The sequence below is a fragment of the Furipterus horrens genome, unplaced genomic scaffold (assembly GCF_987537825.1).
Source record: "Furipterus horrens unplaced genomic scaffold, mFurHor1.1.pri manual_scaffold_2, whole genome shotgun sequence".
NCBI lineage: Eukaryota > Metazoa > Chordata > Mammalia > Chiroptera > Furipteridae > Furipterus > Furipterus horrens.
This window is the reverse complement of record NW_028327172.1, coordinates 25596885-25613906: the sequence shown is the minus strand read 5'-3', so window position 1 is coordinate 25613906 and position 17022 is coordinate 25596885. Positions and strand designations below refer to the sequence as shown.

General features: G+C 38.0%; 1 protein-coding gene across 2 annotated transcripts in view; it reads left to right on the top strand.

The window, feature by feature from the left end:
• The window catches only part of METTL15 (methyltransferase 15, mitochondrial 12S rRNA N4-cytidine), a 172747-nt gene that overhangs the window by 121020 nt on the left and 34705 nt on the right, over positions 1–17022 (top strand). For both annotated transcript variants that reach the window (XM_090263049.1, XM_090263040.1), the window contains exons 4-5: positions 11665–11856; positions 16350–16528. In XM_090263049.1, coding sequence (XP_090119175.1) covers positions 11665–11856; positions 16350–16528 — 371 coding nt within the window. The remainder of the gene's footprint in view (positions 1–11664; positions 11857–16349; positions 16529–17022) is intronic.

The window sequence follows — 17022 nt, the reverse complement described above, 5'->3', positions numbered from 1 at the left end:
TTGAGTTTAAAAATGTTTCCTTTTTTATATTTTCTGAAAAAGTTTATATAATGTTGGTATTATTTTGTTTATAGGATATTAGCACTATTGAAAGGTTTGAGAGACTCATGGTGAAGCTGACTATGTTTACAACTCACAGTAGCCATAGGACTATCTGTTACATACTAATGAGTAGAAAGGTTATAGGCCTTGCTAAGCTGCTATTCCAGAACAGAGGAAGGTAACTCCATTGAATAAATTTTGAAAGGGTTAATGAGCAGTAGAAGTACAATTACATTTTATCATTTCTGAAATAGACCTTATTCAATTCAATGTATGAGTTTTGAATGAATAGCTAAATCAATTTTTAAAATGTATTTCCTGAAGGAAAAGAAAATGGTCAGCAAAGATAATTGTGTCAAAGATTTTGAGCAAAGATATCTTTTAATAATATTTAAAAGTGATCATAATTAGTATGAAAATTAAAATATCATGGGTATATATAAGTATGTCTACAAAGAGCTCTGTGTGATATGGTAAACATGAACATATCAGAAAATGAACAGTTCTGAAACTATAATGGGGAGAGGGTGATGAAATGGAAGGAGAAATATAGCCCAATAGTGGCACGTAAAAGGGGCTGGAGAAGGATTCTTTGTAGTCAAAAGGTCACAGCCAGCATGCCCTGCATTTGGTGTGCTTGGAGCAAATCCTTGGCATTGCTTCCAACTCCCAATTGTTAGTGACCAAACTATAATCAGAGTATCTAAGTAAGCAGCTTGGAGCAGAGGGAGAGACGTAACATTTATTGAGGGCCTTCCTATACCTAGGCATCTTAGTAGGTATTCTTGTGTACATTAATTAAGATATTCTTTATAAAAGCTCTGTGACATTGAAATTGCTCTGTTGCCTTCAGAGTACAAATGAGGATTCTAACTCTTGAGGGAATACATCATTAGAAAGTTAATAGTCTGATTCAATCTGACTCCAGAACTTGTTGCGATATCTCTGCCACACCAGGTTGCCTCAGAGGGGAAAATTTAAACACCTCGAGATATAGGGAACTGAAACTGAAGGAATATAAATAACTTGTCCAAAACCACAGGGTTAATAAGTAGCAGAGTCAAGATTTAAAGGTAAGTCTTATGGTGCTGTTTCCCCTTTCCACTTTACCACTATTGTTTTAAGAAGAAATAAACCATTTGCTTGGTGATTTATATATGTTTGTACATATACCTTTCTATATTGTGTGCTCTTGTTCATTTTTATATTCCTATGTCCAGCATGTGATAATCTTTATTCAGCAAGTATGTGTTGAGTGCTGAATCTGCAGACCTATGGGTATGAAGAGATAGCAAACATTTAAAACAAAATATTTTAATGAAAAAAAGTCAGACAAAGGAGGCAGATTTGTGGATTATGACAAGTCATAATGATGAAGGATTAAGAGTTCTGAAGTGGTACAAAATAATTTGAAACTTGGGAGATATTACAGTATGGTGGCTAAGAACATAAACTATGGAGCCAGACTGGACTGAGTTTGCGTTCTAATTCCACCATGTCGTATTGATAGTATGACTTGGGTAAGTGACTTCCATCTCTGTACTTGTTTCTTCAATGCAGAATGTGGGTTATCGTGCCACCCACCTCCCTGGGTTGGGATGAGGATGAGATGACAAAGCGCTTACCACAGAGTCTGGCCCACAAAGCACTCTCAAGTGTTTGCTCCTACCATTGCTTAAATATGAGTTTCACGTTTCATCCACTGTTACGGCTTTCTCTGAATTGCTTGCCTGGGAGGCCTAATGAAGTGGTAAAAGCAGCTATGGCCCCTGATTTGTGCCTACGGACCAATAAAATGTAATGACTGGAAACTAGGTAGCGCACTGGGATTTGTATGGATTAATGCTGATACTGATGTGGTGAAGCCTGGGATCCACATAGTAAGCGGATCTTCCCTCCAGAAAGCGATTCGGATTTTGCTTTTCTTATATCCTCTTATGGAATATTATCACCAAGGTATGCCCCAAATGCACACACACGAAATGAATGATTAAATGTATGACAAAGTGAACCCTAGATGCAGTAAAGTTCATTGAAACAAACTTCAAATGTCTGGGTACTATTTCTGACAGCTTCTTAAGAAATGTTTGTTCCCTTCTGTTTTCCATTGCTCTGCTTGTCACTCTGATGCACATGATCCAAGTTCTCTACATATCCATCTGCCAGCTCAGTGTACTTCATATTTCATAACAGGGTTCTTGATAATGGATTGAAGATGGCCTAGTGTGTGCAGCTTAGGTGCCTTAACATTAAGTTGCCTTTGATGCTGATCTAGACTTGATGCCTTGGTTCTAGTGACTGGTCCAATTCTAATAGATCTCTAACTTATTCTCTCATGCCTGAATCTCTTCCCGTATTCCTCTCTAGGACCTCAACGTATTCACAACTAGATTATTTGTGAGGTTTTTCTTTTAAGTCTGACCAACATTAGAACCCTCCAATTTGCTGCTACATTTACTTGGCTAATATGACTAGGTCCATAGACATGGCTTTCTTACAGACCCCTCACTGCCACATGCTACTCTGTCCCAGATTATCGTGCATTAGTCCTTGCCAGACCCCTATGCCACACGCTTCTGCTGGTCTCTTCTCAGATTTGTATTTTGGGCACCAGAACCTAACACCTTAGCGTACTTCTTAATTCTAGCATCAACTACCAGCCATCACTGCATGGTTCTTGTGAAGCTACCCTAAAAAGACCTCAATTAGCAGGAGAGAATCTAGATTAGAGGGGGGGAAAAGTTCGTTTTCTCCTTGTTACTTTAATTTCACTCCTAAATACGAAGAGTGTGATATATTATTTGCAAAAATGCCCACTATAATTTCTTTCTTCTCTCTATGTACCCCTTTGCACGTCCTCTTTCCATCAAGTGGTAAACTTTTTTTAATTGTCTTTGAATATAAACTGCGATATGGGCTTGCTTTAGCTAATGGAATATTAGAAAATGAGGCATACTCTGAAACTTAAAAAGTGCTCATGCATTGGGGTTGTCCTACCTCACTACGTTTGCATCCAGAGCTCTTTGGAGAAACCTGGGCTAGCTGATGAAATGCTAGAGACACATGGTCCAGTTATTGTCCTAACCCCAGCCAACTTCCCAACATGTACATGAGGCCACATGGGACCAACTAAGCCTTAGTCAACCCACTGTCAGAATCACCAGGTAAGCCCAACCCAAATTGCCAGCTGATAGAATACGAGCTAATAAATGACTGTCGTTTGAGGCTATTAAGTTTTGGGGTGGTTTGCCACACAGCAACAGTTAACTGATTCAGAGAGAATCAAGACAACCATTATTAACCACTTCTGTGGACCATTTTTTGTTTTTGACAGTTTTGTATTACAGTAAGGTATATTACTATACTTGAGCTTAGAGGTATATAATAACTTAAAGCACTTATTTAATATTTTTGGTTAAGCTAGAGGAGTGTTAAATCCTAAGAGAATAAAAATAACAGTGATGTTTATCTTCGAAAGAGTCTCCAAATTCAGTTTTTCTTGAAAATTTATATACAAACTTTACACTTTTAAAATTGCTTTATTCAACAGCCCAGTTTTTTTTTTTATTTTTTAATCTGATTCTAGACAAATAAATCTCTTCTTCATGAAACTGAAAATTATTTATCCCTGCACAACAAAAAGTGCCTTTTTATAGCAAGCACTCTGTAAGCCATGGGAATTTGGGGTTTCTAAAGCTGAGATAGATAAGTACTCTCATTAACTACAAGATGTTCAACCCTGTGGGTTGGATCTGTTTTTATAATTTCTGGGGTAATTTATCCTTACACCCTATCATTAGACTGTATGCAGTTAGGAAAATGATGAAGTTTTGTGTTCAGTCCTAAATGAAATGCACAGTGAATAATAGCTACTCTTACATCACTAGCCTCAGTATATACTAGAGCACCTCAGTCCTGTATAATAAAACAGACCCATAACTTGTATTCTAAGTGCATATGACTTGTCAAAGTCAAGATTAACAATACGTATCATAGTCAAATAACCACAAAAATGGCTTCCAACAACAAGGTATTATTGGCAATCTACTGCTAAGTACCTTGACTTTTCTTGGGGTTGGGTTGCATGTGCCTGAGTTACAAGCAACATTCCACTTACAACCTGGGGAGCGTAGGGTAAAAACAAGTGATGATGATGATGATTTGAACAAACTGTGCATTTGTAGTTATGGCTAAATGTCCTGGTTTGGCTCTGTTTTTGTGACCACCATGATCCTTTCTGTTACTCATTTTATAATACTTGTAAAATTCATGTTGAAAAATATTAAAATTTAAAATTTGAAAGAAAAAAGAAGGGGGGAGAGGGAAGGAAGAAAGGAAGAGAAAGGACCTGAGAGAGGAAGGGAGAGAGAAAAGAAAGAAAGAAGAGGGTCGGGAAGAGAAAGACAGGCATGGAGTCTGCCTATCCAGGAAAATTAGCCACAACCTAATTGCCTATATGAAATAATGTCCCTGGGTCTGACGTTAAGGCTAAGTTTTCAACATATTGGTCAGTAAACTTTGTGGATAGTTTCTTTACTCTGAGAACAATCTAGTAATTCTAGAAACAGATAGCTGATGTAGCATCTGAAATCTCTGCCTTAAACACATGATTTACTTTGTGGTGTTGCCTCATGGTTACTTTTTCCGATACGATATTCTCATACTTGTATATCATTTTGCTGACTTTTTTACCACAAGGATTACATTTTTTGTTACTTACTCATAGTGAGGCAAAAACTGTGTGAGTATTATGTACTAAACAGTTACATTTGAGGGCACTCAAGAATGCAAACATCTGCTATAAGATTTATTTTTATTTTACAAGTATATTAGCATCAAGCAGGATAATAACTGTAGTGGCTAAGGAATTCAGACTGGGCACTGGTGATTTGTTTGAGGCTTTTGCTGTAGTGCAAAGATTTCTATGATTAAAGATAATATCTGGATCCTCAAAGAAGTGTAGAAAATGTGTAGGGCAGAAATGGTACTTAGATCTGAAATAATTGGCAAAACAAAACTGCACAAGCTCAGCAGCGGTGTTCATGAGAAAGAATCAAGGGTATTAGACAGTCTAGGTCAATACTGTGAAATAAATTCTAAAACTGTTTTGATTTTGAGCTGTATTAATATAACTAGAACAAGAGAGGCAAGAATTTACTTTATTCTGTGCCAGTCATCATGGAATTTAGATCTAGGGACATAAGCACACTGGAACACATTCAGAAAACAGTAACTGGTGTGGTGAAAGGGTTTTTGTATGGAGAATGACAGAAGAAACAAATTGTTTTATTCAAAGAAGAGAAAACTTAAGAACCGTAATTGCTGGAATAGTTATAATGTTTTTCATTTTGAAAGAGAAACCAAGTCAAACTGGTTTTGATAACTAAGGTAATTAATTTACGGACTCACGTAACTCACAAGTTCAAAGACAAATTGAATTTTAGGTGAAGCTCAAGCTACTGGCTGGGTTATTCTTTCTCTTTACTTTGTCTTCAACCGTTTTGGCTGAAACTGCTGACACCTTTTCACTTCTTTCATATCAAGTAAGATTCTGAAGAATCTTTTTCTTCCAGTAACTCATTGGAAGAAAGAAAATTTCCCTCCAATTCCTAGCAAGTATCTCTTGTACTTCATCGGCCAGAGTTGTGACACATGCCAATCTCTGAAGAAATTACAGAGACCATAGGGATAGTGTGTGCAAATTAGCTTAGCTTATCAGAAATCCACCTCTTGAGCCAAGATATTATATTCATCAGAATTTTCAGGAGAAACAGAACCAGTAAGATAACATACATACACACACAGAGACATGTGTGGGTGCATATATATACATATATAAGGAGACTTATTTCAAGGATTTGGCTCACACAGTTGTGGAGACTGGCAAGTCTGAAATTGGTAGGGTAGGCCGGCAGGCTGGAGACTGACATGGGCTGATATTGCAGTCTTGAGGACGAATTTCTTCTTCCTCTAGGAAACCTCAATTTTTGCTCTTAAGACCTTCCAGCTAATTGGATGAGGCACACACGTTTCAGAAAGTAATTATCTTTTAGTTAAAGTGAACTGATTGTAATAGTAACCATATTTACAAATACCTGGCAGTAATAGTTGGATGAGTGTTTGATTAAATGATTGGGTATTATAGCCTACCCAAGTTGACACAAACCGACATAGATATGACCAGTCTTTTCCAGAATACATGGCTGCAGTTTTGAGGTTCCATTGGAACAGAAAGATTGGCAACTAAGAGATAGCCACCAATATTCTTTACAATAGCTAACAGTAGTTGTGTGAAAGGATGCTATGGGTTCTAGGTTTTCAATTGTTTAAGTTGCACTGATGCAAAAGACAAACGATACAGAAATAGTGAGGAAACAGCTACAAACTTAACTGAGAGAGAAACATCAATGTGAGAGAAACATCTATCAGTTGCCTCCCGTAGGCACCCCAGGGATTGAACATGCAACCTACATATATGCTGTGACTGAGGATCAAACTCACAACCTTTTGGTGTATAGGACTGTACTCCAACAAACTGAGCCAGGGCAGAACTGGCTTTTTAAACACACACACACACACACACACACACACACACACACACACACACAGTAGTGAATTCATAAATGAGCTATATGACTGTGGTATAAAGCATAAAATTAAAGCTCAATATTATGTGTTCTTGATCTGGGGAAAACTTGGATGGCCTAACCACAAGTTCTGCTCCCACTATGCTCCTACAGACAAGGTTCCTTAGCTACATGACCCTCCTTACCAAAGGCATCAGACACGATATCTGCTTATCCCTGAGTAGCAGGTTTCAGTACCCTGCCAGCCATTGAATTATTCAATCAAGGCAGTCACGTCCTATCATGAGAACCAAGGCAAACCCATCCTCCTACTAGAAAACCTGTTTCTTGCAGCCTCTGGTTGTCTACTCTGTTCCTGAGCGCAACCCTCATTTAGCCATGCATAACATGTGGTATCTTCCTCCCCTGGTCTGTGACTATATGAGATTAATATACTCCCATCAATCTCATCTGTGCAGTATCATGTGCTGTGTGGTTGTCCATTTCCATAATCCTAGAATGGAATTCCTCCCTCACCAATGCGGTGAAAGAAATGTAATTAAAACAAGGATTTTCCTCCCCCCACCTCACCCAGCAGGGATGGTGGAGGGGGAGAAGATTCAACATCGGTTAAATAATTGGAATAAATGATTTGTGAGTTGCTCTCAATACCAAAATTCTATTATTTCTGGTTCTAATGCTAGTATTAGCATTCATTCTGTATCTTCCAAGTACAGGCATACCTTGGAAATATTGCAGGTTCACTTCTAGACCACTGCAATAAATCGAATATCTCAAGTAGTCAACATGAACTTTTTGGTTTCCCAGTGCATATAAATGTTATGTTTATACTGTAGTCTATTAAGTGTGCATCAGCATTATGTCTAAAAAATCTACATACCATAATTAAAAAATACTTTTTTTTGCTAAAAAATGCTAACCAGCATCTGAGCCTTCAGTGAGTCATGATCTTCTTACTCATGGAGGGTCTTGCATTGTTACTGATGGCTGCTGACTGATGTGATCTGGGTGTTTTGCTGAAGGTTTGGGTGTCTGCAGCAACTTCTTAAAATAATAAGACTACAAGGGAAGTTTGATGCATTCATAAACTCTTCCCTTCACAAACAGTTTCTTTGTAGCATGCAATGCTGTTGGTAGCATTTTACCCATAATAGGACTCATTTCATAATTGGAGTCAGTCCCCCCCAAACCCTGCTGCTGCTTTATCAACTAAATTTATGTACTATTCTAAATCCTGTGTTGTTATTTCAACAGTCTTTACTGTATCTTCACCAGGAGTAGATTCCATCTCAAGAAATCACTTTATTTGCTCATCTAAAAGAAGCAACTTTCATCTGCTAAAGTTTTATGATGAGAGTGCACAAATTTAGTCTCATCTTTAGGTTCCACTTCTAATTCTAGTTCTCTAGCTGTTGCCACCATACCTGCAGTTATTTCCTCTACTGTCATCTTAAGCCCCCCAAATCATCCATGAGGGTTGGAATCAACTTCTTGCAAACTCCTGCTAGAATGGTGCATTATTTCCAAAATGTTTTCAATATATTTTGCCCATATCCTTAGAGGAATCACTATCTGTGGCAGCTCTAGCTTTATAAAATGTATTTTTTTTACTAAAACTTGAAATGCAGAATTATTCCTTGATCTGTGGACGGCAGAATGCATGTTGTGTTAGTAGGCATGAAAACAACATTAATCTCCCTGTACATTTCCATCAGAGGTCTTTGGTGACCAGGTGAATTGTCAATGAGCACTAATATTTTGACAGGAATCTCTTTCTGAGCAGTTTGACTCAACAGTGAGTTTAAAATATTCAGTGAACCTCACTGTAAACAGAGGTGCTGTCATCAGGCTTTGTTGTTTCATTTCTAAAGCACAGGCAGAGTAGATTTAGCATAATTCTTAAGGATTCTAGGATTTCCGGAGTGGCTTCATCTCAAAGTCACCAGCCGCTTTAGCCCCTAGCAAGAGAGTCAGCCTGTTCTTTGAAGCTTTGAAGACAGGCACTGACTTCTCTCTACCTATTAAAGCCCAAGGTGCCATCTTCCTCCAACAGAAGGATGTTCATCCTATATTGAAAATCTTTATTTAGTGTAGCCACCTTCATAAGTTATCTTAGCTAGATCTTTGGATAACTTGCCGCAACTTCTACATCAGCACTTGCTTCACCTTGCACTTCTGTGTTACGGAGATGGCACCTTTCCTTAAACCTCATGAACCAACCTCTGCTAGATTCAAGCTTTTCTTCTGCATCTTCCTCACCTCTCTCAGTGTCCAAATAATTGAATTGAGCTAGGGCCTTGCTCTGGATTAGGTTTTGGCTTAAGGAAATGTCATGGCTGCTTTGATCTATCCGGACCACTAAAACTTTCTCTATATTAGCAATAGGCTATTTTACTTTCTTACCACTTGTGTTCACTGGAGTAGCACTTTTAGGTTTTTCAAGAACTTTTTTTTTTGCATTCACAACTTGTCTGTTCGGTGCAAGAGGCCTAGCTTTCAGACTGTCTCAGCTATTGACATGCCTTCCTTACTGAGCTTAGTCATTTCTTGCTTCTGATTTAACGTAAGAGATGTATGATTCTTCCTTTCCCTGGAACACTCAGAGGCCATTGTAGGGTTATTAGCTGGCCTAATTTCAATATTGTTGTGTCTCAGGGAACAGAGAGATCCAAAGAGAGAGTGCTAGGTGGGAGAATGGCTGGTCAGTAGAGTAGTCAGAAAACACACAACATTTATCACTGAAGTTCACCATCTTATATTGGTGTGGATTGTAGCACCGAAAACAACTGCAATAGTACCATCAAAATCACTGATCACAGATGACTGTAACATAATAATAATGAAAAAGTATCAAATATTGCAAGAATTATCAAAATGTGAAACCGAGTCACGAAGTCAGCAAATGCTGTTGGAAAAATGGCACCTATAGACTTGCTGGGCACAGGGCTGCCAGAAACCTTCAGTGCGTATGCCACAGTGTCTGCAAAGCACAATACAGTGAGGTGCAATGAAACGAGTATGCCTGTGTGCACATAGCAATTTGTTTATCTCTCCACCGTTGGCCCCGATCAGGCTGTTATGCAAACTATTTATTTATATATTTCTTCTCCCCTCAACGCTCAGAAAGCCATGCTTCATTAATCATTTTTATTAATTGTTATATACCTCCAAATAGCATAATGCTAGACATACAGCAGATATTCAATGAATATTGGTGAGTGAATCTGAAAACGACCGTCTTCATCAGAATTTGAGGAAAAAAATACCCATGATTTGTGACTTTCTCCTTAAACAGCATAACATATAAGTAACTAATTATAAATATGGATTCCCCAACACTGTGGACATCCACACTCACCCCACCCACATGTAGATGGAGGGAATGAGGTCTCAGAAATGTTGCCCAGTTTTGCCCTTCTCATTCTCTTTCCCAAATGCATGCCTGTTGCCTTGCGGCTTCTGAAGAACCCTGAAGGCAGCATCTCACTTTGTGGAGGAAGTAGAGTCAGTATAGCTGCAAGGTGATCCCAGCTTCCTGTGTGTCTGTTGATTTTGGATGCCCCATTCACTTCAGAATCCCTGCTGAGAGCTAAGCCACTGCTTCTGCATGAAGGCGTGTGTTCCAGGCAGAGTGCCATTCTTCAAGTGCACAGCTTCACAGCGCCCCTCCTGTAAATTATGGGGAAGGTGTGGAGAAAGCCGAAATGGGTGGCTTGAAGATGTTTGACATATCTTTCTTTGGGGACTTCTGGTTTATTACCTATTGTATTTAAATTGGCTTACTCGTTACAATTATTTTTTTTAAGTTTTATTAAGATAATAATTGACATACAAGTACAGCACTGTAGAAGTTTAAGCTGTACAGCCTAATGATGTAACTTAACATATATCGTGAAATTATTACCATGATAAGTTTAGTTAACATTCATCATCTCATACAGATAGGAAAAAGAAAAAGAAAAAAATATTCATTTTCTTGAGATGAGAACTCTTAGAAGTTACTTTCTGAACAGCTTCCATATATGCCATCCATCAATATTAGCTAGTAATCATGTTGTACATTGCATCTCTAGTGCCTATTTACCTGGAAATTGTACCTTTTGGCCGGCCACCTTCATCCAATTCCCCTTTTCCCCTTTTCCTGTCCTTCACTTCTGGTAACCATGAATCTGATCTTTTTCTCTATGAATGTGGATTTCTCTCTCTCATTTTTTTTTTTTCTTTTAGATTCCACATATAGGTGCGATCATACAGAATTTGTCTTTCTCTTTCTGAATTATTTCAGAAATTATTATCTGTCCCATGTGTGGCAAATGGCAGGATTTTCTTAATTTTTATTGCTGAATAATATTTCACAACTCGATTTATTTATTCATTCACTGATGTACAATTAAGTTGTTTCCATGTCATGGCTATTATAAATATGGGTGATGTTATGAACATGGGGGTGCAGGTATCTCTTCACAATAGTATTTTCATTTCTTTTGGATATATTTTCAGAAGTGGAATTTCTGGATCACATGGTAGTTCTATTTTTAATTTTTTAAAGGAACTTTATACTGTTTTCCCTAGTGGCTATCTATATTAATTGACATTCCCACCAATAGTACACAAGGGTTCCCTTTTCTCCACACCCAGGTCAGCATTTGTTATCTTAAAATTTATTATTTTTGTAGATTTGTATATTCTTTTCCTGACACACAGATTTAATAATTTTCAAGAAAAACTGAAATGCCTAGTCTGACAAAGGAATTTTTTTAATTCATCAACTTACTGTATACCTTCAGAAAGGTATAAAATAAATTGTGTTCGTTATCAAGGATAAAATGATACTAAATCACCTCTGGTGTTGAAACCAAAGGCATAGTTTCTATGTCCATATGTTATATAGCACTAAGCATGTGGTTGGCACTTAGTAAATATGTATTGGTTAAACAATTTAATAATAGGATGTGCTCCTTCCATTGATCATAGACCTTAAGAAAGACTTTACTGTAACAGCATTGTTTTTGTTATCTCCTGGGTCTGTTCACAGCAAACAGGTCCGAGCCATGCTAGGCCAGTTCAGCCAGGCAGAAGCCTTATTAGTGAGCGCCGGCGTGCAGCCAGGGACATTGGATGGAGTTCTTTTGGATCTGGGATGTTCCTCCATGCAACTCGATGCTCCTGAAAGAGGTTTTTCCCTTCATAAGGATGGCCCGTTGGACATGAGAATGGATGGTGACAGGTGCGTATCGATAAAGCATTTTTCTTCACAACAAGAAATCAATTTCTCAAAAGCACTCTGAATTTAATTTCCTTTTAAGACAGCAAAATTCCCATTAGACACCCACACCTAACACTATCCATATATAATAAATCAGTTTTGTTTGCTACTCACTATAGCTTTTAGTGTTTCTCTAGATTTGGGATTCTGAAAGAAAAACCATTGCTATCTTTACATAAAATTGTGTGGAGGATACCTTTCATACTGGCTATCTTTCTTACGGATACAGTGTGAGCTTTTAGACTATTAATTGTGTTGATAAATACGGTCCTGAAACAATGGTTCCATTTTTATGCAGGCCCAACAATGTCTGTTGTGAGGAGTAAAAAGGAACTATATTTAATGCATGTTGTTTTGAATACTGAATTAAAGTCAAAATCCCAGAGGTCAGCAGTCGTGTGTTTTGTCCTGTATCTTGTACAGTCACTTTGTTTCCACCTTCTTCAGAGGAACTGTAACTTAGGTGCTGTATCAAACAGTACTGTACACAGGACAGTTCACACCTCCTCTTAATCCCTCACCACCCCGGGAATACTAACGTTTGTTCTTCATGAGTCAAATAGATGCATATGTATTAAAAAACACAAAGAGGATTCACATTCTAGGAAAGGACAGGATAATTTCTTTCAAGTTTAAATTCCTTTTGAAAGCTTAGATTTGCACTTGTCTGTATGCCCAACGCTGGCTCAGGGACTGACCAGCCTTTCTCCCTCATCTCACGTGCCTACCCTCACTGCCACCAAGTTATGTACCATGGCCCCTACCTTTGTGAAGCTTACCTTCTAAGAAGAACAGTAGACTTTCATAAGTAAGCAAATTATTCAGTTAGTTTCTAATCTACAGTTCTAGACCTGCATAAATATTTCTACTGAAACAAATAGGTTTTCCAGAATTTCTTCTAATTAGGTGGACCTGTATATAAGAAATTTAACATTCAATTTAAGCCCACAAATTAATATTGAGTTGACTTTAACTTCATTCCCACAAACTGCTTTATCCTATGATAATTATTCTCATATAGTCTTTTCCCCATGCTTCGGTAGGACATGTTAACTGACATTGTGACCCATACTTGTTAGAATCTTTTTGTGCCGAGTCTTATACCTTCTTTTGCACAAGTTGGCATTCATAGAATGAAGAGTGTGATCATAAAAGAAAATAATAAAAATCTTTTAAAAACCGGTGACTAATAGTAAAGGTCAAATATCTTCTCATGTTTGGAGATTGAGGTTGTGCAGAGGTAATAAAATGTCAAGCAAATTTCTGCTGTTCCCACGTATTGCTAAGGAGGATGCCTTCTGAAATACAATGAACAAAGCTTCTAGTTAATAGTAGTAGATTCCCATATTGCTAATGTAAAGATTTTTCGGCAAATTTTGGTTTCAGAATCAGGGTTTCTGAAGTTCTCCTCTAAGAACTTGAAAATAAGACTGCCCTTGAAAAGTAAACTATCAATACATAATGGATGGCATTAAAATTGAGAAAATAAACCTTAAAAAACAGGTTGGCTTCCAGTGAGGTGGCATAGACTGTAACTTAACCAAAGACATTAACAGATCTGAAGAAAGTATGTGGCATGCAGAAAGGGGGAGTTGGTTCACACAAATTTATAGAAAATGGAGTCAGAGGTATAAATACGTGCAATGCTAATCCAAGTGGTGTTTGTTATGGGGAGGGGAGTCCAAGCCAAAAAATATGGCCAGTCAGATCATGGAGGCTGATATATCCCTATGTTGAATATGGGTTCAAGAGACTTTCTTAACCTGTTGCTATTTAACACTAGAATTGTACAGCAGAGTTTAATTTGTGCTCCCCCGATTTCAACAACAGCTTTAAGGTCATAGCGAGCTTCTAATGTAGTAGAAAGAAATTCATAGCTTTAAGGACTTGCTGGTATTATAACCCTGTGTCAGTTGTATTCTTCACTGGAAGGCAATAAATAAATTGCCTCAGGTAATATTTTCTTTCTCTCATGAGTGTAGCCATTGTAAGTCCGTGATCTCTGGGGGGCTGACAAATATCTTAACCTGTTAAGTGGGATGGGGGTGGGGCACAGATTTTGTATCTTGACTTCTTCACATGTATGAATGCCTATTTTGAAGCCTCCCAGTAGCCTGTTGGCTTTCCAGAGAGTTGCCTCTTTTGCCTTGTAGCACTATGGAAACTCCTATGCTGGTGTTCAGTGTTAACATTAGAGTAAAATAAAATTATGCCTATTATCCACTGAACCATATATGAGCAAAATGATCTTTTAATTTTCTTACTTGAAAGTAGACAGGTATTATAAAAATTGCTAAGTACATCCATACTAATTTTAGAATTGTCCTGTTAGTGCTGAGCTCTATCCTGTGGAGTCTGAATTTACCATTGTTCACAAGGTTCATTCTAATGCTCAGTGGTTTGAACAGTCGAATTCACAAGTAGGTAAGATCTATCAGGGATTTTGTCAGTCAGGCCAAAAGTGATGATTGACAAATCTAGGAATGGGAAAAATCTAAGGGACATTGACATGCATTGGCTTCTCTATGGGCCAGGCTTTATACTGTTTGTTTTACAATTATATGCACCCATAATTCCCCCAACAATTCTGTGAGGTAAGCATTGTTACTTTCATTTACAGGTTAGAAATTGAGCCTCCACTTTATTAAAAAGCTTACCCAATGTGAGTAGCAAAGCCATGATTCTAAATCTAGTTCAATCTAACTTTAAAGACCAAATCTTTATCCTTAAAGCTATTGTTGAAGGAGCAAGCTTTATTGAAATAGAAACTAGGCGACCTTATAGGATGTTCATTGATCTGGAGGTACCATGGCAGCCAGAAAAAAAAAGAACAGAATCACGTGATCTGGAAAGCAAGTTTTGAGAGAGAGAGAGGGAGAGAGAGTGGGAGAGACGGAGAGGGAGAGATGGAGAGGACAAGCCAAGGATAACAGCTGTCCTTGGAGGGCGTAGGTAGGCTAACAGGGTTCAGTAGTGTATTTAAGGAAGGATTGGGGTGTTTCTTGGCAACCTCACTCTGATTTGATTCTCAGGTCTTCAAGCTACCATATTCTTGTTACCTGAAGTCCTCACAGTGTGGTACCAACAATCAATCCAGCATATTAATTGTAAGAGTAGTATCTGGACTATTAGCAAAGCTATCTTTCTAATAAGTAAGATCTTGGTTAGCCCATCACTTAGAATTGCTTGATCCATTTATCTTAAGTAAGGTAAACTGGCATGGTCTGACAGTGAATGCTATTTCCTGCTACAATGATTTATTTTATTTGGACAGAGCTTGCTATTTCTTTGTCTTCACATGAAATTACCATCTAGGCTTGTTTAGTACTGTTTGTTGATTACCAAGTTTTACCTCCTGGTGTCTTTGTCATGGAGGTAGAAGGCAACATTGTTAAACATTTGAAATAGTCTACATTATTATCATTAAGATGGTTCTATTTTTTGTGCGGGAGACTGACGAGCAGTATCTTTGTGCACAGCAGTCCCCACTTAGCCCAGACTTCACTTTCCGCAGTTTCAGTTACCTGGGTCAACCATGGCCTGAAACTATTAAGTGGAAAATTCCAGTAATAAACAATGTGTAAGCTTTAAATTGTGTGCCATTCTGAGTAGCAAGGTGAAATCTCCTAGTGTCCTACTCTGTCTTGCCCGGGATGTGAATCATCCCTTTGTCCAGCATATTTATGTTATATATGCTAACCACTCCTTAGTGGTTTAGTAGTCATCTGGGTTACCAGGGCAACTGTAGTGCTGGCGTAGTGCTTCTGTTCAAGTAACCTTTATTTTACTTACCAATGGCCCCAAAGGGCCAGAGTAGTGATGCTGGTAATTCAGACATGCCAAAGAGAAGCTACAGAGTATATGTATGTACATATAGTATATAGAGAGCTCTGTACGATCTGTGGTATCAAGTTCCTGCTAGGGGTCTTGCAAGGTATTGCCTAGGATAAGGTGGGACTCCTGCGAACATTTTCTAAGTTTAATTACTGCTCCAGTATAAGTAGTTGGTTACTGGACAACCTCAGTTCTTGATATCTAGGCTCATTTAAATATTAGTCAGTAAGCCTTGTACCTTCTATACTGAAAAAAAATTCAAGCATCAATTTAAATTTTGAACAAACTAAATTCAAATATTTCCATTATTTTAGTTTAGGGAAAATTTGAGTGAGCAATAACTTCTTTGTGAATTAAATATTAGTAAAATATTTTAACTTCCTGCTGCCCCTTGTCCTTGATGAATGTCACACACACAGTCCCCAGTTGCCATCATGATGGGTATTTGAAATGGAAAACCTATTTCCTTCCTTTTAGATTTCAGTCTCTGACTTTAAAAACCTCGGAAGCTCTCTTAGACAATGTGTGTATGCCTGACTTTATGTCTCATTACTCTGAAATTTCACCTCTTGTCAATGAAAACTGACGTCAATGAACTAATTGGTTCTTCTTGTGCGTAGGTACCCTGACATGCCCACCGCAGCTGATGTTGTGAACGCCTTAGATCAACAGGCTCTTGCATCCATCCTGAGAGCATACGGGGAGGAGAAGCACGCCAAGAAAATCGCTTCAGCAATCGTTCAGGCACGCAGCATCTACCCCATCACCAGAACCCAGCAGCTTGCCAGCATCATTGCAGGTACCCTCATTAATTCTGAGCAGTGTCTGAGAGGGAAAAAATGTACATGTATATATTAATCCCCCAAACTCCCAAAGGGAGTGCAGGATAGAATCTTGCCTTTCCTTCTCTCATATCACTTTCTCCTGGTTTTGTAAGCTTTCCCCCCTTTAGCACTTCTCTCCCCAGACACAGTTTTTAAAAATATACTGTCGTTTGCTGATTAGTTTAGTTTTATATAGATATAAATATAGATATAGATATAGATACTTTTTTTTACATGAGATAGTTTATCATTTGTGCCTGCCAAGGTAAAACATGGAATAACAAGAGCAGAGGAATTTCTTGATTCATCATAGTGCTTGATAAGCATCCTGTATAAGATCTGACATTACCTTTCAGCTTCACAATTCTGCATTTTAATATATTGGGCAAAAAGAGAATTGCATTTGCCCAATTGCTAAAATAAAATCCAGTGACTCATACATCTATTCTAAACAACCATCTAACAAAGG